This window comes from Pituophis catenifer, unplaced genomic scaffold (genome assembly GCF_029215685.1).
Source record: "Pituophis catenifer annectens isolate HBS135680 unplaced genomic scaffold, rPitCat1.0.hap2 SCAF_6, whole genome shotgun sequence".
Lineage (NCBI taxonomy): Eukaryota > Metazoa > Chordata > Lepidosauria > Squamata > Colubridae > Pituophis > Pituophis catenifer.
The window spans coordinates 41809738-41833950 of NW_027256886.1; the positions used below are offsets into that span (position 1 = coordinate 41809738).

The 24213-nt window shown below is 38.3% G+C and overlaps 1 protein-coding gene across 1 annotated transcript in view; it reads right to left on the reverse strand.

The window, feature by feature from the left end:
* ABCC2 (ATP binding cassette subfamily C member 2) overlaps positions 1-21815 on the reverse strand; it is a 36798-nt gene extending 14983 nt beyond the window's left edge. The window contains exons 1-18 of the mRNA XM_070946062.1: positions 21771-21815; positions 18834-19007; positions 14970-15116; positions 13850-13984; positions 13410-13532; positions 13071-13126; positions 12467-12698; positions 12073-12251; positions 10011-10188; positions 9185-9439; positions 5446-5511; positions 4255-4392; positions 2711-2857; positions 2088-2172; positions 1870-1936; positions 1385-1511; positions 763-939; positions 328-495 (exon numbers count right to left, since the gene is read on the reverse strand). Coding sequence (XP_070802163.1) covers positions 328-495; positions 763-939; positions 1385-1511; positions 1870-1936; positions 2088-2172; positions 2711-2857; positions 4255-4392; positions 5446-5511; positions 9185-9439; positions 10011-10188; positions 12073-12251; positions 12467-12698; positions 13071-13126; positions 13410-13532; positions 13850-13984; positions 14970-15116; positions 18834-19007; positions 21771-21815 — 2499 coding nt within the window. The remainder of the gene's footprint in view (positions 1-327; positions 496-762; positions 940-1384; positions 1512-1869; positions 1937-2087; positions 2173-2710; positions 2858-4254; positions 4393-5445; positions 5512-9184; positions 9440-10010; positions 10189-12072; positions 12252-12466; positions 12699-13070; positions 13127-13409; positions 13533-13849; positions 13985-14969; positions 15117-18833; positions 19008-21770) is intronic.
* Between the last annotated feature and the right edge of the window lie 2398 nt (positions 21816-24213).

Below are 24213 nucleotides of genomic sequence, written 5' to 3' on the forward strand. Positions count from 1 at the left end.
CATGAAGTCATTTTTAACTCCTAGCAATCACATAGATAGATTTTCTCCATGATGATGAAAAAGAGAAGATATTGTGTTATTTGTATATCAGTGGATAAAATTGTCTTTTCAAAAACAGATAAATTACATATTTCTTGAATTTTAACATGAGAAATAATACTATTTTTCCATTTCTCAAAACAATTCCCTAGCCCGATATAACCATGACTCCTCAAAAATAGAACATTATTGCCAATGCAGTTCTCAGATACTTAATTCTTTTCATGATTAGATAAATGTTCTGCCCTTGGTCTCTTTACCCCTCCCTAATCCATAGTGCAAATTTACCTTATTCTGTAACAATCCTTCCGGCCCAAGCACTTTGTCAAAAATGTGCCGTCCTACATGGGCATCCACAGCTGAGAGGGGATCATCCAATAAGTATATATCCGCATTGCTGTATACAGCTCTAGCCAGGCTAACACGTTGTTTCTGACCTCCACTCAAGTTAATTCCCTATGAAAGAAAGAACACTGAACCTCTCTATGATCCATACCAGTGATATTGTTTGCACAATTCCAGGGTTACTGAAATCAAGGATGATTACACCATGCAGCCTAAAGGCTTTTTGTTCGTGCAATTAGAAAGATGGAGTTAGCCAGCATTCAATAGGCAAATAAGACTGGTTAGGGTGTGATAAATTCTCCTGATAAATCTGGCAGAAATTAAACTAATTAATATACCTTTCAGTACTTTTTTGATTACTGAGCTCAGTAATGATACCTTTTCTCCAATCTCAGTCAGGTCTCTTCCTGGAAGCAATTGTAGGTCAGGAAGCAAAGCACAGGCCTCCAGCACTTGTTGATATCGAGTCTCATCTAGGGGGGACCCAAAAAGGATGTTGTCTTTCAAAGTGGCATTTTGTATCCATGCTTGCTGAGGCACATAGGCCATAGAGCCCTGAAGAAAATGGAAAAATTATATTCAGTTACTTAACATAGTAACTGGAAAGAACTATTGTCTTTTGTCAGCAGTTGGAAAAAGGAGGAGTGCAGGGGGAAATAAGTATTCGTTGAGTACTTAAGTCTGGCAGAGTCTGTGGCAGAGTAATTTTTTTAAAACAATCAGGAGGGATTGGATTGAATTCCTTCAGACTGCAGGCAACAATTCAGTTTTGAAGGTCCAGCTTTGTAGAAAATTTCTCTATAAGGGAATAAGCCGGCATAGAAACTCTCTAGTAGAACTATCTATTTACTGGGAATGGAACAGGATGTTTGTTTTATTCCTGTTTTTAAACAGAAGTGAGCTTCCAAACAGTGACCTCGCTTCAGGATTCTATCAGAGTAATTTGTTCTATTTATTACATAGTCCATATTTAATTCAAGAAAAAAAGGTTTTCCTTCACCTGAATATTGATGTGTCCCTTGATGTTCTCCATCTCGCCCAACATGGCAGATATCAATGAAGATTTTCCTGATCCCACAGACCCCACTATGGCTACAAGGCTTCCATTAGCAATCTCCAAGGTTATGCTGTAGAGAAGAATGCCGCATAAACAGATGTGAAGTTAATGCCTGGAGGCAGTTTAAAAAATGGGTGTCAGTCCCTAGGCTAGAGTATAGTTTCCAGTAAAGCAGTGCCAGATGTCCTCTAAGAATAAGAGAATGTGTTTGTTTGTTTGTTTGTTTGTTTGTTTGTTTGTTTGTTTGTTTGGTGCCCAATTCAGTATGTCACTGGATAAAAAGAATCCCCATTCCACCCACAACCCAACCTGTGATCTATAAATCCTGGGACTTCAACTCCACAAGCTTTGCTGGCTGAGGAATTCTGGGAGTTGAAGTCCACAAGTCTTAAAATTGCTAATTTGCCCTGATTTATATGGTGACTTACTCTTTTACAGTGACATCAGAATCCTGGTCCCAGGCAAAAGAGGCTTCATGGAATTTCACAGCACAGGCTGGAAGAGAAAGAAAGGGCAATTTCAACCTTAAGGAGAGAGAACTACGCAGTCCAGACCCAGTACACAAACACACTTTGTACTTCTGCATATTTTCTCAAAAGCTTTGTCTGTTCTGACCACCCAAGCCTGAACTCTAAACGTAATTTACCAGAGATGGAATTATGCCATATAGCTGAAGTGTTCAGGTCTTCACTACCCAGGTACTGCTCTAGTCGGTCAGTAGATACTTTCACCTGTAAAATTTAAAGACAAAGTCAGGCATGACAGCTCCAGAGCCACCAGGCAGTCTTCTTGGATGCTTCCTAGAATCTACTTCATAGTTTTCAATATTCCAAGTCAGATTGAGGAACACCAGTCATATAGATGACTGAACTTAAATTTGTAATATCTTAACCTCTATACACATTCTAATGGAACTTATTTGCCAATGGTACAAAATAAATATGGGAAAGAGATCGGCATTAATTCTCAAGTCAGGCTCCTTCTCCCCTGATGCGGGGTAAAATCCAGCAGGTTCTAACAGGTTCTGGAGAACCAGTAGTGGAAATTTTGAGTAATTCAGAGAACTGGCAAATACCACCTCTGGCTGGCCCCAGAGTGGGAAGGGAATGGAGATTTTGCAGTATCCTTCCCCTGGAGTGGGGTGAGAATGGAGATTTTGCAATATCCTTCCCCTGCCATGCCCACCAAACCACGCCCACAGAACCAGTAGGGAAAAAAATTGGATTTCACCCCTGCCCTGATGTATATATTCCTTGTAAGGCTGCTCACTTGCACCATGGAGGACAGTGTCAGTGGAAACATGCCAAGTGGGAAGCGCAGGATATTGAAGAGTGCTATAGAAGTAAAGGCCTTCTGTGCATCCAAGATGTTGTTCTCATCCACCATCACATAGACAGCAAAGGTAGCTACAGAGACCTAGGTGAGAGAAGTGAGGAAAAAAGGAATTGAAAGTGGTTGAATTGGGGTTATTTAGTTTCTAAAGAACGTCTTAAGAGGCTGGAGAAATGCCCACCAAGGAAAGACTACAAACCAGAGAGAGATTTAGAATATGAGGAAGAGCTGTGAATTTTTGCACTTTTCCTCCCATATAAACAATTCTGCTTTGTTTGGTTTTTTTTAAAAAATTGCACACATTTTTGGTAAGCATTTGTAATGCATACATTTTTGTGCATACTTTTCCTAGTGTGTACATTATTTGCAAACAAATCTTTCCATAGAAAATGTCCATTCATATACAGTATTTCTATAATAATATCTGCATTAATATAGTTAAGACTTTTCTGTGATATACATTAATGCATATGTTGATTTTGGTAACTAGCTTTTAAGCTGTAAATTGCATTGAAGAAATCAGAAAAGTGCACATATTTTTTATGTTCGTATGTTCTGAGTCATCCTATATATTCAATAGATCCAGACTAGCATATTTATTTAAACAACTTAATAAAATAATTTCCCTATCCATCTCTAACTTGTGCCAATTCTACACCAGATCAAGCCTTACCAGCAATAAACTATAATATAATATTATATAAACTATAATAGCTTCCTTCTCTAATTCATGTTTAAACATATATTGTTGGTTATTAAAATAGTTACTGTTAAAGTAATGTAGTGTTCTCTAAAACAGCTAAAAATTAATCCTTTGCTAAGTACTTCTAATTATAGTTAAGTTTCTGCTTGCACTTCAGACTCTTTAGTCTAAATCAGCCTTTCTCAATTTGGCTCTCAACTGTCTTTGGCTATCAAACTCATTATTCATAGCTAGCATTGGCTTGAGAATGTATTTATTTTTATTAGGTTTATATGCCATTCCATTCATGTCTGACTGATTCCAATACTGATGGGGTTTCCAGAGAGCAACAAATATGGGAAGGTAAAATGTTGCTTTGTGAAGTAGACATACAGTTAACCTTCAGTCCTTGAGAATTTTTTTTAGTAGGATGGTCATGGATTTGCACTAAGTGCATCCAACTTTTGCAGTCTTCAATCCAAGCTCAGAGTGTAATATTTTGTTTTAAGCCAATGTTTTAATTGAAGACAGGCCATCTTCATAGTTTTGTCTTGGTTCTAAGCCAACAAACCTTTGGCTATCCCTCTTAATTAAAATTAGTCAAGACCATCTTTCCCTAGCCTGCTGTCCTGCACATGTGTTAAGACCAAAATCCTGAAAGACAAGGCCATGTGAGAAATTGCTAAGTTGCCGCAGGACTCATCCTCACTAACATCTATCAGTATGAACAGAATCAATTTGTGTTCATTTACTTGCTTTCCTCTTCTTAATGCCCCTCCTATTCTCTGGATTGTCTTACTAGAAAAGGTGCACAAGAGAAGATGAAGATGCCAATTGATTGTAAATGGAAAAAGCGCAGCAGCCCTTTCAGTTCCCAAGCCCGGATCTTTTCAACTTGCTTCTGAAATGAGAGCTCCCAAGCAAAGAACTTCAGGATCTGAAAGATACTCATCAACAGAAAAGAACATATGTAGCTCAGAGTTGAATCATGGAGTCCTTGGTGCTCTCCGAAACTGCTTATTTGCTGGCAGATATTTCATTATCTGACTAGGTAATATCATCAGTGCTAGTGATTGTGGGGGAAATTGAGGAAATCACATCTCCACCAACACTGGCAGGGCAAGCTATTGTATATAACAAACAAACCTCACACTTACTAGCACTGATGATGTTACCTAGTTGGGTAATGAAATGTCTGCAATCAAACAACCAAGCTCAGAAAGCACAAAAAACTCCAGATATTCATCAAATATGGGGCTCAGTCATACTGAGTCATACAATTCAAAATAAAAGAGATGGCTTCATTCCACCCTGCTTCCATTTTTAAGGTGGGCAATGCCCAGCCCATTGGACTAATATGTACATTGATAATACTCAAATAAAACATAGATACTGTCACATATTTGTTTCAGGATGGCATCTAAGAGGGACTTCAGGTAAATCACAGCTGCCATATAACTTGTCTAGTTAAACTGAGACATACAGTTCACAAATCTTAAGACATCCCTAAGTACTCTACTGCAAATTAGTAGTGCGGTTTTCTGCTGTTTTAGGCAGAACACACACAATAATTTGTTTAGCCCTTGAAACAGATTTTGAACATTTTTAAATTTCTCAATAACCCAATCCTAAAATTCCCATCCTACCCACTACAGCCTCAGATCACCCCACCCAAATACACACACACACACACACACACACACACACACACACACACACACACACAACCTATGATCCCTTCAAAAGGTTGTTCACTCTGATTTATACCATGACTGGAAAAATCTACAACCTTGGCTTACTATGGCTTCAGGCTTTTTTCTTTGTCTCTCTCCACTTTGCCTTTGGCCCTATCCAGTGATGTTTATAGACCAGAGTACAAGTGAGGAAATATATATCCCAACAGGAAAAAGAATTCTACTTTAAACCCTAGTCTGACCAATACAAGGTATAGCAATAAAGCCCCACTGATGGCAATCAGTTTATTGCTCACCTTGATGCCATTAAGAATTTCATTCATTATTTTCATGCGCTCATCCTTGTGCTTCATATTTTTCACCTGATAAAATAAATGAAGTATATATCAAAACAGAAACACATAAAATATTTATTTATTTTATTTATTTCCAAAAATTTATATGCCGCCCTTCTCCCTAAGGACTCAGCGCAGCGAACACAGGTTAAGACATACAATAAAAGTAACGTAATTAAAAACCCAGTTAAAACATCGACAATAAAATAATAAAACCCAGGATCAGGTCAATTAGATGTTTATGAGTACACCTCAACTGGTTGATTGGTTTTGTTTTGCCTTAGACCAACAGTTCTGAAATGCTTTGATCCAATCACTCCTCTCAAATCAATAAATAAACAAAACCATCTAGACTCTGTTACTTTACTCAAGCATCTCAGCAGCAGCAGTCCCAAACCAAATCCTTCACTGACAAACAACCAATTACAAATGCCCCATTACCCCCAGAGTAGGGCCCATATTACCACATGTTTCAGAACCAATTCCTTAGATAATCAACGGGATTTGCTGCTGTTTCTGAAAGGAAAATGAGGGACTGCAGCATTGTCGTACTGGGTATGTTGTAGAGCAATGGTGAAAATGGGTGTATCCTGGGTGAAAATGATGCTAATAGTAGTGTTGAGGATTATCAAGTAAAAATTATTATTTTATTATCATGGGATAATAAAAATGAAAGTGCAGGGCATATTTGGTCTAGAATCACTGAAATGGAAGGGACCATTTAGAACAATGAGAGGATTTTGCTCACAGCAAAATCTATAGTAAAGCATCCCAAATAAAATGGATGCCTCGTTTCCACTTGAACACATCCAGTAAAGAAAATTTGATCACTTCTCTTGGCAACTGATTCTACTGTCAAATCCTTTTTTAGGGAAGTTTTTTCTAACATCCAATTGAAATTTACTTTTCTGTACAGTTCAATTAATCTATTATATTATTCTAGGATCTTTTTCACATGAATTATTGCCAAGCCATATACCCCATTTCATGTAGAACCTGTGCATTTGTCCAATGGTGGGATTCAAGTAATTTAACAAACAGTTCTCTGTCCTAATGATTTCTTCCAACAACCAGTTTGCCAATCTGCTCAGAAAGTTAACAACCGGTTCTCCCGAAGTGGTGTGAACTGGCTGAATCCCATCACTGCATTTGTCCCTGTTAAATTTCATTCTATTATTTTTAACCCATTTCTTAATCAGAACTTTCAGAACCTTTTGAATTCCATTTGTGTCTTCAAATGTATTCGGTATCCTTCCCAATTTTATTTCATCTACTAGCTTGATAAACATTGCATTCATTTTATCACACCAATTACTAATAAAAGAATAAAGGAACTAGTGACTTATAGTACCCTACAATTTTTTTCAATTTGATGAAGAGCAGTTGGTGTTTGAGCATGATTTTCCTAGCCATTCACTGAACTGTCTTGACAGTCACCTCACTTTTAATCACTGTGCAAATCAGCATGTCATGGAGCACTTTGTGAAATGTATTACTGATGTCAAGTAACAATATTCCCTCAATCTATTCAAAAAATGAGATAAAATTAGTCTGGTAAAATTTGTACTAAAAAAATCTATGCTGAGTTCTGGCATTTATGATATTATTTCCAACATGCTTTACAGATAATCTCTTGGTAATCTTTTCTATAGTCTTTCTAAATATTAATTTCTCTAGGATTTATGAAACAATTCAGTTAGACATCAGCTGGTGCCTTCAATCTCCTAGGGTAAAAGTGGGGACAAGGAGGTTGTCCCAAAAACAAGTGACATGTATCACTTACTTTTGGGACAACCTCCATAACATTCAAAGTCTAGAGTGAAAGAAGGACAATTCTGAAACTTCAACTGTGAATTAGCAGTGATGGCTCCAGGAATTGAAAGATACCTGGAAATACAGCCTTTATAAACTCTGGAATTGGGTAGGGGGGGGGGAGCAATATGTTGTCTTGATTTTTTTCCCTCCTCCAAGGCCATTCTCAGTCAATGTTTTTTTTTTTAATTTGATTTATATGCCGCCCTTCTCCTGGGACTCAGGGCAGCTTACAATGCGTTAAGCAATAGCCTTCATACTTTTGTATATTTATAAAAAGTCAGTTTATTGCCCCCACAAACTGGGTCCTCATTTTACCTACCTTAGAAAGGATGGAAGGCTGAGTCAACCTTGAGCCTGGTGAGATTTGAACTTACAGTAATTGCAGACAGCTGGTGTTAATCACAATGCTTTTAGTCTGCTGAGCCACCAGGCTCAGTTGATCAAGAGTGGGAGATCTAGCTCCTGATACCTGCCTCCTGGGATCCCTTAAGTGTTGGTATTTTTTCTGTTCCTATTTAACATCCATATGAAACTGCTGAGGGAGTTCATCTGTCACCATGGGCTGAGGTAATATACTGATACTCAGTCCATGGTGAGCTAAGCAATTCTGTAACCATCCTCTCTTGGTGCCTGGAGGCTGTTTGAGGTCTGTTGAGGTCTGAATGGGGAGCAACAGGCTAAAACTTAACCCTGGCAAAATGGAGTGGCTCTGGGTTAGGGACTCTTTGGCTCTTGGAATGTCATGGATGGCATTGCATTGCCATAGACTGACCCAGTGCATAATCTGGGTGTTCCCCTGGACTTGCAACTCCTGCTTCAGGTAGGAGTTGTAGCCAAGAGAGCCTTTGCACAACTTTGAGTTGTGCACCAGTTATTCCCATTCATGGGCCAAAGTGCCCTTCTTACAGTCACCTACGCTCTTGTCATCTCATCTTGATTAATGTAATGGACTCTACATGGGACTGCCCTTAAAGAGTAACCAGAAGCTTCAATTAGTTCAAAAGTCAGCGGCCTGAACAGTTTGTATGAGCCTAGACATGCTCATGTGTCACCTCCTCTGCAGGAGCTTCACTGGCTGCCAATCTGCTTTCAGGTACAATTCAAGGTGTTTGTTATCACCTTTAAACCTCTACATGGCTTGGGGTCAGACTATTTGAAGTACTATCTCTCCTTTATTATATCCCTCTGGTCCATCAGAACAGGAAGGCAGGGTTATGGGGCCCATCTATTAGGGACATACATCTGGTGGAACCATGAAAAAGGTCTTCTCAGTGGTGACCACTTCTTTATGGAATATCATTCCTCCTGAAGTAAGATTAGCCCCATCCTGTTACTTTTACAAAAGGCCATAAAAATGCAGTTTCATCACCAGGCCTGGGGACAATGAGTGTAGATAGAGCTGATTAACAGGCTGAATAAGTTGCTGCCATGGGGGATGGAGGTGGGAGGGGGAGTGATTATGGGGTTTTATTATATGGCAGATTTTTTCAATATTGTAAGCCATCCAAAGCTACCTATATGTGCGTTGTGTCACTGTATAAACTTGTTATATAAACAAACAAACAAACAAACAACACTTCTCCTTTTATCAGCATTGCTGTCAGATTTGCTATTTGTTTGCTTATTTTCCTTCAGTGTAACCAGCTACTTATCTCCAGATGGAAAGCCAAGGAACAGGTAAGCATCTTCATTTACTGTTCCTCCATCAGACTAGCACTGTTTTTTGAGCCAGAAAGCTGACTAAGCTAAATGCAGGGGTTAAAAAAAGAAGAGCTTCCTTGAGAGGCATTTCTCAAATGGGCTCTTGATGAAACATGGGCCTTCAGCAAATTCCAATTATGCTGACCCTTCATGACAATATCTGAAAAAGGAAACCTGTACTTACTTGAATATTCCTGGACTTAGCGACCAGCACAGCATTTAAAGGGATAAGTAGCACCATCACACCAATCCCAGCAAGCACTGAGGGTCCCAGCTCAGTCCATAGAAAGACAAGAGATATAATAATCTGCAGTGGAGATGACCACAGTTGATGCATATAGAGTGTGAAATCCATGAAGCGCTGGGCATCTACTGACATCAGATTCACTGTCTCGCCCACTGTTGATTCCTTCCGTGTAACATTGGAGACTGTAAGTGCCTGAGAACAGAATCGGTTTTGAAACAGAATATTGTTCAAATGCATTAATCTGCATCCCGATGCTCTTTAAATTGCTTTGATCAAAACCCCAATTATCCTTAACCAAACAAGTCACTGGCCAGGAGAGCTGGGAATGAAGAGAAATTGAACCACAAAATATTTGAAGGTTATAAGGTTGGGGAAGACCATTCTAATATATTAGATAGGAGCAATATTTTATTCAGCTAACGGGTGCAAAAGGGTGTGTGTGTGTGTGTGTGTGTCTGTGTATGTGTGTGTGTGTGTGTATGTATGTATGTATGTATATGTATATGTATATGTATATGTATATGTATATGTATATGTATATGTATATGTATATGTATATGTATATGTATATGTATATGTATATGTATATGTATAAATCAATACATATAAATCAATATAAAGATCCAGAAGCATCAGATTTATGGCAGTGCTGAACAAACCCAACTTTTACACACAGACCCAATAAGAAGAAAGCATCCTATCAACACAGATTGGCCAGCATTAGGAAAATCGCCCACTACCACCAATTCAAGAGCCTACTGACCTTTTTGTAGATAGCAGCCATAAGAGAAGTGCGTAAATTCATTCCAACTTCAAAACACAGCTGGAAATACTGCTGTAGGCAGAGAGACTGCACCAACGCAGTCACAAAGAGCAGCACTGCGAACACAAAGCCCTGCCAAAGGTAGGCCTTGGGATCAGATACAAAGTTGATTATCATCCTATAAGAAAAGATAACCTGTACATCACCCCAAATGCCATATAGACTTTTAGAGACCATATACCAAGAACACTTCCTGCTGACTCTATCTATACCAGCTTGGTCCTTCATGGAGTCCTCAATCAGGTTTGTGCAATGCAAGCAATGAGTATCCCACATAGAACTACACCCAGGAATATTTGGGGTTAAATGGCCCACAAGACTCCATCATCTGCCGTTCTGCACTATGTATATCAATTCAGAAATAAGTTCCATTAAGCTCAGAGGGATCTGCGCCATTAATGCTGAAAATCACACAGGAGCCAGCTTAATTTCTTCTGAGAATATGGTCTTGGGTAATAAAGTAGGCCAATCTTTTACAGTGACTGAGACCATACCTCACTAGGTATTGGGGGGTAATGATTCAAAGTGAGTCAGATTACACCGCCCTGAGTCCTTCGGGAGAAGGGAGGTATAGAAATCTAATAAACTTGAAACTTGAAACTTGAATTACATCACATACATGAATGAAGGTGCAATTTAGTTTTTTTCTTTTCTGACATTTAAAGAGGTTGGGTTGTTTGTTTTCTAAACCATATTAATTCTATTTCAGGCCTTACATTATAGTTTCTTTCTATTTCCTGACTCAGAATGGTGAGAAATGAAACTCCTACAGACAGAAACACCACCATTCAGGGATCCAGAGATGTTTCAAGCGAGGCAAGATTGGTGGGTGAGTGAGTCACACTGGCAGGGGCCGCAAGGAGTCCTGTGGCCTTGGGCTGCTTACCTGTAACATACCCTACAAATAATTAAATGGGATTGCAGCTGCATTGTTAAACTGGGACAAACTTGTTTTCAGGTCCTAGACACAGATATGAGATATCCTGTGATATGGTCACTTATAAAACTATCCTAACAATTTTAAAGCAGAAATCTGGAATGAGATATTTATTTTGCAGGCTTACTTTAAGATCTATAACTGGCATTGGCAACTTTTAATCTTCGGTTAATCTAAAATTAACTGAAAACTGCAGTTAATTTTTTTTGGGGGGTGGGAGGGCTAAAGACTAAAATGGATTAAAGCCATAACATACATTGGGAAGGGCTAACTGCTGGATCAAGTTTTGTTTTATCTCCTCTTTATACCTATAGTACATCTATTTCAGGGATTACTCCATAATTTTCATGTGTTCTCTACCTCAAGGGAGGGGAAATCATAGCAAAGGGAGGATTCTGAGGATACTGAAAAATAGACTTAAGGGTTGCTGATTGCCTTCTCCTTTCCACCTACCGTCAGAACAATTTAAGATATGATACATCCATGACAGTTCATATCCTAGGTGGAAAGAGAACATTGGGTCTGAATTTGGTGGCTTGGGATAGTGTTAGAAAGAGCTGGACAGCATATTACATACAATAGCAAAATGTAGAGAGCAAAAATGTTGAAAAAGCAGAAGAGACATTGCAGAATAACATTTAGTCTCTGTCTAGTGAATTTGACAATAGAAATAAAACAGCAATATGAATGAAGGCAAATATACATGTCCCAGGATAATGTTGTAGGATCCTATCTGGATCGGTCACTGGGGCCCAAGATTTAGTCTTCCAAGCTTTCAGACTCATGCTGGAGCCTATCCTCAGGGGACTTCTCCCTCAACCAGAATGTGTGGTCACCTCTAGTGACCAACCCAGATAGGATCCTGCAAAACAGCAACAGCAAAAAGATTTGTCTCAAAAATTATGGAAATGTTTAAAACATTTTTATTTTCTAATTTTTATCTAGTATTTTGAACAGAATTTGACACAATCTTGCACCATAAATTTGCTTGACTGCCATTCCAGTGTTTTGGGTTCATCCATCAGATCAGTGAGGTTTAAAATAAAACCTGAAATAAGAACTTACTTCAGCAGTAGTGGATTCACAAACAATAGACAATCGTGTATCAACTTCAGTGCGACAGATTTCAGAAGCTTTCCAGCACAAGTTTGAAACAAAGCAACAATTAACCAGTGTTTAGCATGGTAATTTTTGGATTGTTCTCCAGCAGTCACCATTTTCTTGGGCTTTTTCTCCTTCTCTTCCTAAATTCAAAGCAAAATTTGTTATCAAGCATCTGCTTATCTCAGTCTTCCAGTCAGACCACCCCTGATAAGAACCAATCTTACTGTCACCAGGTGTTCTAACACTGGGATACAGCAGATAGTGGAAAATGTCATGTCCTAAATTTCTCCCATTTCCATCATTGCCATTTTTCAGAAATAAAATGTAAGACTTCCTACAAAGTAGTAATATTTACCAGAACTAATGCATCTTGACTCTGGGCCTTGCTCAAGCCATTTGTAAGGTCAGTGCCTGCCAAACGCTGTTTCCTCTTCCGATGCCAATTCTCTAGTTTTCGTTGAGCCTTTCTGACCCCAGTCTTCATACTCTTCTCAAATGTGCAAAAAACCTGCTGTGTCTTCTCCGAATCCCTCAAATCCCAGAGGTCATCAATCTCTAATGGTTTCCGATATCCCTTGACCACCATACTGAAAAGTAAGCAAATTCCATCAGAGTGTGAAATCCAGACATCCTGCTTACTCTGTATAGCTTTAGCAATGAAATGTGAGGCACAAGGATGTCAATCCTGAGCAATAATAAGAATCTATACCCTATTTCCATTTTGCTAAAGTTGACCATACAACTGCTAGGAAGTTTGAGAAAAGTTGTACTGTTCTTTGCTCTTCACTGTAATCACAATATAGCCAATCAATGGAAACATCCATATTCACCCCTTTGTCCCTGCAACCACGGGTAACATTGCAATGACATGAACTGCCAGCATCTCAAGATTAAAATATAAATGCTACTGCCTATTGTTGTTGACACTCCCTTGTCTTTTTCCAAGTAGAACTGCATACCTGTGATACCAATGGAAAGTGATGGAACTCAGGAAAGAGGCTGTGATCTCTGGGTTCTGTGAAATAAAGGAGGCAGAACTTTCAAGGTTAAACATCTAGGAAACAAAGTGATGCAGTCTGATCTTCCAAACAAGAATTTCAGTCACTCTCACCCTACAATGCATGAGGTGGGTGCTATGGCAAACTGCAATTAATGCTCCTGTAGAACTGGTAGGTGGAAAGATTCCTATTTTACTGGGAAGCTGTCTAAAAGCAGGCATCCTTCTCTAGAATGCCCATAACTATTCCCTACCTTGACAATTACTCTGCAAATAGAAACATTTGACTAATGACTCTCACTTTCTTTGCATCTTCCTTCATTTCAGGAGCAATGTCAGAAATAACTGAAACAGATAGTAAGAGGAGTTGAAGTCCATAGGACCCAAGGAAGAAGCTGAAACGTGGTACATCTGTAATGGAGCCCTGAAAGAGAGGAAAGCAAATGCGAATTACAAGTGGAAGTGCCAAAAAAAATAATAAATTTGCCTTGACCTTCCCTGGTAACTAAGAACCTGGAAGAACCCTCCTATGTGTGGTTTCTTTTCACACAGATGATGTTCCCCAAATCTCTACCCCTGCAGCATCAAGTGTGCACGGTAAGAGAAGCTACAATTGATAGATGGCTAGCTAAACCGAATGTAGTAATTTTAATTATTTGCAGTGGAAACATGGCTAAAGGAAAAACTGCTTCCAAGAGGCTTTATTACCCCATTTCTCCTTCTCTCTCTTTAGCTTCTCACCTGCACTGCTTGTCGGATAAGTGTCTGGAGCTGAAATACACCACTGATTAAAGAAAACATGAAGAAAAGGAAAAGAATCCCCGAATCTCTGCACACTGTGAAACGACAGCTATCATGGATCAGCAAAACAAGTATCTGCAGTGTAGAGAAAAGCAGAGAGATTATAAATCTAAATTGCCTTAAGTCCTTCAGAAGAAAATAGTGCCCCATAAAATTGTTCTATCAGGAGGACATGGAACTTATTAATGGAGAGCAGTTTGAAGATTAACTTCTTTATGTAACAAAACATACTCCATTGCGACAAGGTCAGCAGTACTTGCATTTAATAGAAATTGCAGGGAGGATGAAGCAAAGGGCAGAGTTGATGAAGTTAACGATGGGGAAGAAACTTTGTTCCTATTACTCTGTTTTCTTTTAAATATGTTCAGGGCAAACCCCAAAAGTGTTATTTTATCTACTGTTGAAAATATGACAAAATAACAGAATAACAGAATTGGAAGGGAACTTGGAGGTCTTCTAGTCCAACCTCCTGGTCAAGTAGAAGACCTATGCCATTTCAGACAAGTGGTTGTCCAATCTCTTTTTTAAAGCCTCCAGTGATGCAGCATCCACAACTTCTGAAGGCAAGCCATTCCACTGATTAATTGTTCTAACTGTCAGGAAATTTCTCCTTATTTCTAGGTTGGTTTTCTCCTTGATTAGTTTCCATCCATTGATATATAAAAGTAGCATCTTGAATGAAACCTGATATATCTGTTTTAAATCAGAGGTCTCTTTTTCTTAAACAACATAAAAGAAAATGACCAGACTCAAAAAGCTGATTGAGAAACTTACATGCAATACTTTGGGGGAAAGTCTTTAAATTCCCCCAAATTCCTTCCCTCTAATGCCTCTAACCTCACCCCATTAGATGTGCTGAATCAACACTTCCATCATGAGTGGGGAACATTGACATAAAGAAAATCCACTCTCAAAACTTTTAATGAGTACTAGTCTAAAACAATAGAAATAGATTGGTGTTGAATTTATCAGTCTGGAGTCAGCAACGTGGAGAGAAAACTAAATAAAGAATGCTTTTGTCCTGATACAGAGTAAAACTATGGCAAGAAGTGACTCTCACCCAAGTGACGGAATAGAGTACAGGATTTGTGTACTGGACAGCAGGTCTTCCATTATTAAAGGTGGGCTCCTGTAGCTTCCCTGAGTCTTCAACAATGGTAAAAACCACTTCAGTTAATGCCATCAGTAAGAGCAGCAAAGTCAACACCTGATTAAAAGAAGAGAGAGTGACATAAACAGTGACATACTACTCATTAGGTCTTACTGCCTATTAGGTTTCAAAGGAACAAATTTCCGAAAAGTTTACAAAGCATCAAAGAGAAGAAACCACAAAATAAAGGAAAACTTAAAGATTGCAATGTATTGAGCTTGGTCCTTGCTAATGCAATGTTCCAGTAGCTGAAAACAAAACAGCAGTGGTTTGCAACTGACTTTAGATCTTATTTTATATTTTAAAACCCTCCTAGTCTAACCTACAGTTCTAAGAATTCATAGTGGTTCAGGAAAACCAGTACTAACTAGGTCCAACCCTGCATACCTTTTCTGAGATTAGCCAAAAATCTGCTAAATGGGACAAAGCTGAACAGCTGGTACAATCCAAAAAGTATATTATGACCCAATGGTTTTTCAAACAGTATCTCAATGTGTCTTGAGCACTGGAGAGTTAATTAGTGTATCTGTATAACACATTCCATAATTGCTCCCACAAAAACTCCAGCTTGGTTGGAGATGCATGAGAGTAAGTTCACTAACATCCTCAACAGTCTTATCTATTAAATATATAGAAATGCTGGTCAACAACTACCCAACATGAAACCTGGTTGGAGAAAACTAACACAAGACTTGGTGTATCTATACATCAAACTAAGCTACAATGTGATTTTATCTGATTGTGCCTTAACATTGTATGAAACCAGCCATTTAGGCTTTAGTCAATCAGTTGGTCTGTTTTGTTTCAACTATAAATTATAACTAATAATACAAAGCCTAGGTAGGGTGGTAGTCAAACATAATTAAAATAAAACTTAAACAGCTTAATACAGCAACTGTGTAAATATGTACTTATTTATTGACTCTGAGCAGTTCACAATATATTAAATCATAAAAACCCAATACAAAATAAAGCAAAATGGGATCCACAAAAATACATCAATCAAGAGGCTTAATCTATTTTAACCCAAGGTTAAAACTAGGTCTTCAAAGCTTTATGGAACGCCAACAGAGTAGGAATCATACAAATCTCATACCAGAGAATAGGTCCATGATGGCGAACCTATGGCACGCATGCCACAGGTGGCACGTGGAGCCATATCTGTGGGCACACGAGCGTTGCCTTAGCTGAGTTCCAGTGTGCATCTGCGTGCCGACCAGCTGATTTTCGGGCCTTCCAGTCCCACCAGAAGTCGGGAAACAGGCCGTTTCCAGCCTCCGGGGAGGTGGGAAAGGCTGGTTTTGCCCTCCCACCTCCCACCCAAGAAAGCCTCTAGAGCCTGGGGCGGGCAAAAAACAGGCCTACTGGGCCCACTGCTAACCTTTTTGGTGTTGCATGCCAAAAGCGGGGGGAGGTCGTGTGTGCATGCGCAGGGGCACGGGGGGGCATTGAATTATGGGTGTGAGCACACGCACACTCCCCCCCACGCACTCCCCCCGCTTTTGGCACGCGATGGCAAAAAGGTTAGCCATCACTGGAATAGGTACTCCCACAACAGAGAAGGTATACTTCTTGTATTCCAATAGATGGCAATGTTTGATGCAGAGGACTCTGAATTGCACTAATTCTGCTGGCACATGCCAGCCAGGCAGAAGCTATGAGAGATAGGCAGTCCTCAAATAATCTGGCCCTATGCCATTTAAGGCTTTTAAAGGGATGACTAGAACCTTGAATCACACCTAAAAGCATAGTGGCAACCAGTGCAGATTGTGAAATAAAGGTGTCACACACCACTGCCTGCACTGCTACCTTATGGACTAATAGAAGCCTCTGAATGGTTTTCAAGGGACGCTCCATAGAAGAACATTGCAGTAGTGAGGTGATTATGGTATGAGTGACTGTCTGAAGGGTCTCCCAACAAGGAAGGAGGCTAACTGGCACACCAGATGTAGCAATGTAGAAACAGAGCAGAACAGAAATTTTCAGTTTAGTAGATATTGAAGTAAAGCTTGTCAACTTCCACAATATTGTCTTCTTAGCTAAACTAATCTATCTATATACTATTAAAACAGTCATGTCTGTCTGTCTGCGTATAACCTTTAATTACAGAAATAAGGTACCTCAAATCTGCTAATTTACAGAATGCATCCAAAATCCAGAACACATGATTCTCATGGAATTGAAATTTGGCAATAATACAAAATGTCATAAAACATTTCCTGTGGTCAGTTCCTGATGTTTAACTATGCTATACATTTCAATATAAGCTATTTTCAAAGCAGATACATCTCTGAATATCGCTCTGAATTTTTAAGAACTTTTCTCATTAAGGCATTACATTAAAAGCCCTGTGATTGTTGAAAACATTGAGGAATCTGGTAAGGAAGCTATCTCTGAAATGATGATCCAGCAAGTCAGGGGTTCTTTAGTTAAATATTACATTTTATGGACATCAGGCTGAATATTACATTTTATGGAAATATTACATTTTATGGAAAGGTACAAAAATGTTAGCAAACAACAAATATAATAATATGGGAAGTTAGTTGAATTCATACGTAGCTTTTTAAGACCAGGATTTGAGATGCTTTACTCAAAGAAATCTTTCTAAAGCCACACAAAATAACACTGCACTTTGAAATACACTTAATAAAGTTGAAGTTGAATATGAGTGTAATACAGCCAATTCTTAGAAAGGCAGTTCTTTGGCTTCAGTTTTAAGAAATGTCATTGGTTGTTAGTGTCAGAATATTGCCTGCATATGATGCACCAGAGACTAGAAGGGGTTAAGTCTTTACAGACATCACATGTGACTATATCAGCCAATGAACTCTTTTATTGGACTCTTACCCAGAAACCACTTGGACATCTTCCCTGTTTTCTCTCTCTCTCTCTCATCTATCTCTCAGCAAGACAACACCTGAATTTATCTCTCCTCTCAACATCTGAGTCATACAGTTAGGGTAAAAGGTGGAACAGGACACCCTGTTCGTTATTGTATGCATGTATATATTTTGTAAATAATAAAACAACTTTTTGAACCTGAAGCTGTATTGACCAAATAACTTTGGTCAATCACTAGAACCAAATGAGCACGACCATAAATATATATCTGACAGTTAGGAACAGCAATTTTTAAAATCCCATGCAACTTTTGCTTTTGGCTACTTTCTTGCAATTTCATCAGACATAGCTAAGCAATCAACTGCTTAATGCACTATATAATTAAGCCTTCATTGGGTTTTTTTCTTAAAAAAACACTCAAAAATAGGTAACTAATAGCTGTATTCCATAACAATCAAGATAGTTACAAAATTAAATTAAGTTCATCCATAGAACAAGACATTTCAATAGTACATTCATCTTAGTACTTTTGGGAAAAATAAACACTTAACATTAATTAGCAAATCAAAGAATACTGATTTACAGAAAACTAGATCTATCATTTCTGGATATTTTTTATTGTTCTTCTTGCTCTTTTTTTAAAGCTACATTTAGATCTAAATTTCACAATCACATACACCCACACACAGATACAGTAGTACATCAGTTAACTATATAGAACATGGACATATTCTAAAACAAGAACAATAATTTCATGCTATATAATATGAACACAATATAAGGTTAAGGAGAGATATAACATTTTAAGTGATCAACTGGAATTTTTTCACATCACTATCACCTTATCTATTTCAAGGAAATGATGGTACTCTTCAAATTGAGTACCCTTCTACTGTTTGACAAACTCTGGAAAAGGACTTTCTCTCCCACCTGCTTTATGAGATACAGCTTGGTGACTGATGATTTCTTCAGCTTAGATTTGCACATGGGAAGAAGCTTCCATGGGCCAAAGAGCCAAAGGAAGCCCAGAGGGATCCAGACAAGAACTGTCTGTTCAAAGCAAAGTGGCAGATCGGCATTGTCATTGTCCAGGAAAGAGGAATTCTGGGGGTAACGAGAAACAAAAGAAATTTATGCTGAAGGCTCAGTTTAAAATGGATTGTTAAAATATAAAAAGTCTGTCTCTCACACTTCTTCCCAAGGTTCCATTATGTCTTTGCTCTGCCAATAAATACAGCAACTACTGCAGTTTAAATGTTGTGATCATATAAATCAATAACAATATGGTATATCTCAAGGATTTACGACTACTTATCAATGCAAGTAGATAAATACTACTTGCATTGTTATCCATTCCCTACATCTTTTCATTATTTTTCATTCGTTCACATCCTCTTTCATTTGTCCTATATATAAAACAGCATGACTGAATTGTAATTAAGTTCATTTTAGAAGATAGCACTGGAAAACACTTTTTAAAGAGTTTGTACTTTTCTACACATAGTGTTTCCCATTTTACCACCTTTCGTGTCTTGATGAGTAAGTGAATCAGGGCAGCAGTTTAGTAACACTTTAAGTGAACCTGGCTTCACTTTGCATGTCAGAAGGTCGCAATCACATGACCCTGGGACAGTGCAAACACCACATGCCAAGCATCTGAATTTTGATCACGTGACCATGGGTATGCTGCAATGGTCATAAATGTGAAAAGCAGTCATAAGTCACTTTTTTCAGTGCTGCTGTAAAGTCACTGTAGTGTACATCTAGTACACTAAATCCAGTACATCTAGTACACCAAATCCAGTGTAAATCCAGTCATAGACATTTCAATTCAAGGCATTTACTCCATTCACAGATCTATTTTAATTTATGATTTCACATAATTTGGCCTCTTCAGTAAATTATAATCAACCATAATGAAGAAGAATGGACATTTGTTTACTCATCTGGTAACCTGAATTGGATCCTGAAAGGAGCTCTAAGGACAATGCTGACCTGACAGTTTTGCCCCAACCTCTTCATTTAAGACAAGGAAGCTACAAGATGTTGTCAGTTTCATGCTTAGGCTTCTGTTCTGCAGAAGCTTAATGCAGAGCAGTTATTTTTAATTCTTAATTCTCAACATATCTGAATTAACCGAACTGAAGATGAACAATCTCGAATAATTTTCAAACTGTTTTTGAGCAGCTGGAAAGTGATGACAATGATGGTGTGAAAGTGCTGTATTATGGAAATCAACCCTCAGATGTTCAATATTGGTCTCTCTCTCTCTCTCCCTCTCTTCCTGTGTCATAAACATTTAGTTTTTTCCTCTGCTGAGCCTTGGAACACTTGGCTATGCTTTCCAATTCTATATTGTAAATGTGTATTGGTGGTTCCTCTTGAGTATCTATCATGGGATATCTTGACCTCTTGTCCCAACTGGAAACAATATAAATGCCATGTTATATGAGATGTTTACCATATGTGCATCTCAAGGTTTTCACTCTTGCCTAGGGAAATATTGGAGGACAAACATTTTTTATTTTTTTCCTTAAAAGGCATGATGGCATGTAAACGGGCAGAAGGTAGCAGCATTTGCTATATATAGCCAGTAGCAATCCAAAAAAAACACTCCTCCATAAAATGAATTGGGGAATTCTATCAAACCATTTTCTAAATCAGTAACTAAGGCAAAATCTCTACTAGAGTTTATAGGATTGTGACTCTGGGAATACTTTGCTTTATATTTTGATTATTTTAAGGAGGATAATTTTTATCCAGGCGCAATGTTCCTTAAAAATAATCAAAATATAAAACATTCAAAATAAAGACATCTTCAAAATAAACTGGGAACTTAATAATTTTCTTTCTTTCAAACATATGTATATGTGTATGTGTATGTGTATGTGTATGTATGTATGTGTATATATATCTCAATGTTGTCTTCCTTAGCAATGAAAATTTTGGGTTCAACTATGGTTGTAAGTCAAGAACTATCTGTGTATCTAGCTATGTCTTAAAAATACTGGGGGAGGGGGGTTTATATAGCGGTAGCTTTATGCCACTCCCAGGGCAGTAAATCAGAAAAGATTTTTTGTTACTTAGTCTGGACTTGTAAAATCAAATTACTGTATAAATCAGGGCGATTACAAAATACAGAAGTGTTCTCTTCCCAAAATTCATAAAACTAAGATTTACATGAGACAATTAGAATTATTCATTCATTTATATATGCTACCTAAATCACAAAAATAAGTCAGAGAGGCTTACATAATAATCACGTGATATATCACTTCAGAATTTAAAAGGAAAGCAACATATCTAAACACTGACCCAATCAAAAACTATTTAGGAAACTAGCACATTTTGGACAAAGTTAAGCAAAATGTCCTTTTCTGACATGCTTTCTTTACAAGAGTGGGTTTTTTTTTATGGAATCAGTCAATCATCCAACCTGTATTACTGCTCACATAGATCATCCATTTTCTTCGTCTTTGTGAAATAAAAAGAATGTTAATTTTAATAAAAGTCTAAAGAATTTCTCTTCTTTAGAATGAATGTATTTATAAATGGTTGTTATAATGTGCATTGAAAACAATGTAAACGTTTTCCTATAGCTAAGTTCTGAAGTCCCACCAATAAGACACTATAAATTAAAACCAGTAAAGTCAATGTTTCAAAATGGATATACAGTGAGTTTGTATTGCCTCAATAGCAATCTTATTTGTACATATTTGCTGTATGTATAAATCAGTAACTGTCCCAACTCACAAATTAAATTGCTTTACCGTTATCAAACATCTTCTCACAATTCATGATAATTACATTTAGTGTCATCCTGACTAAGATTTACTTACCCAGAAAACTTATCTAGAAAACACTTACCCAGAAAACAGAACCACAAAAATGATCCAAAGTTGCTGCTGCCATGGCAAATGGTCTCTCCTCCAGCTGTTGTCAAACTATTCTGTCTAACCCAGGAAGCCAGGGCAAAAGTCCCAAGTGTTCAACAAAGCAGTATTAGGAACCTGATAAAATACCATTAATCTTTAACCCTATAATCCATCTCAGGAACTGTGGAGAAGAGCTGGCTGGCATTTTCTAAGACTTGAGAGATACAAAATTAATGGATCTGAGTAGAGAGTAACAATGTCCTGGATGACATTCTCAAAATATATGATAAAATTTTAAAAGTCCTCCTTCTCCAGGAATTGGTGGGTGAAATATACATGGAGAGAGTTCTTTTAGCAGATTAGTTCTGCACTGGGAATCCAGTTTGGAGAAGACTATGTCTTCAAGTCAGTTTTGACTCTTGTTGATGGCCTAAAAAAGTCCAAGCAGTTTTTTTGGAAAAATTTTTGGAAATGGTTTGCCATTTCCATTGCCCTAAGGCTGAGAAAAAGTGACTGGCTCACAGTGACCTACCTGAATTTGAGCCTAAGGCAGGACTAGAATCATGGTCTCCCAGTTTCTATCCTGGCATCTTAATTACTACACCGAACTCTTTCCCTACTCACTCTCTTCCCCAATTTATTTCTAGCCAGCAATGGTGACACCAATTTCAAAAAACATCAGAAAACACTGAAAAAACTGAACACAGTGAAAAGGCTTTTTTTCATATGCTGTAAATGACTAAACCCAGAGCAAACGATTATTTAATTCTAAGGAAAGTGTTTGGTGCGCACAGGATGGAGGATTTATATCCCTTGGTTAATTAAATATCAACATATTTTTGAAAAATATCTATTGTAGACTGGTATTCGGTTTGAGGGTGAGACGTAATCAGTAACTGGCTGTCCTGTGGGGTGTTATAATTCCTTTGAGAATTTTCTAAAAATGCAAAGTCATTGCACTGAGATATTCCTTTCCTCGGTCTTCTATTTGAAGGGAAGGGAAAGAGTTAATTTTATGCAGCAAACAGTCCACCACCTTCTTTTACAGTGCGTGACTTGCACAATATAACATTTGGCTCAAAGTCTCCTGAACTCTTGCAACATTGGTTAAATGAAAACACAATTATTTATTGAACTTTTCTGACTTTGTTTTGCTCCATGTATTCTTGCACTACTTTAATACTTCCACATGCAGTTTGTTTGAAGTGTTTTATACATTATGTTATGACATTGGTATTTGGCCATCTGTACAAGCTTACAGTTCGTTTCTAAATCCAACTGATAAAATGATATTAATGGGATGTGCATATGAAGCTAATGGACAAAAATCAATAAACCTTCAGAATAAAAAAAAATGTCCAGTCCTATTTAAAATTCAACAGGACTTGAGACCAGGTTATTTGACAGGACAATCTCCTATATTAGTGATACAATCATTGCATCAAACCCTTTTTCCGTTTCCTTACTTCTCTAAATCAGTCAAATCTAGTGGCAAGAAAGTGGTAAGTGCTCAGTGGTAAGTCTTCCCTTATGGAATGTTCTTCCTAGACTTCTTTGCTTGGCATACATTGTGGTCTTTACAGCAGCAAGAGAAGCTGTTTTTGTTTTCTTGAACATTTCATTCCAGTCCACAACCACTTTAACTTACTTTTATTTTCTGAAATATTTCTATATTATATGTAAACAATATAGGTAGCTCTTGAATTATGCTCCGTCATTCACAGAATGTTCCAAATTATGAGTACTGAACAAAGAGACTTACAACCTTGAAGTTCCAGTTGTTGCAGCTCCCCACGGTCACATGTACAAGATTTGGGTGCTAGGAAACCAGTTTCCACTTATGACCGGTTGCATCCCAGTCACATGCTTGCTATTGCAGACCTTCTCTGTCAATTTCCTACAAGCAAGTCAATGGGGAAGCCAGCAGGGAAGGACCCAAGCCACTTGGGTAATTCTCCCCCTCACCCAGCCTTTCTTCACTCACATGCACTACAACCTTCTTCCCCCTTTTCTCACTCTCGTTCAATGCCCTTGTTCCTCAGCTTCCTGCACTCATGCACACATAGGAACTCACTAATGCCCTCCTCCCTCAGCCTCCCTGCACTCATTCAGACACGCACTCACCAGCACCCTTCTTTCCTGGCTTCCTTGTGTATGTACACATACACACGCACGCACGCACACACACATACAAATTGCTCTCCTTCCCTTGGCCTCTCTGCACTTGCACTCATGCACTTCCACAGCCTCCCTGAACTCATACTGCACTGAGCTCACACCAGCCCTCCCACAACTTGCTCACAGCCTCCCCAGGCCTCCCCCACACCAGAGGCATCCTTATGCTCCTTCTCTTGGACTCCCTCCACTTTCCACTTAATGATCTGCATGTTTTGGGGTTATATGACAACTAGGCCGGCCTGGGTGATGTCATCACA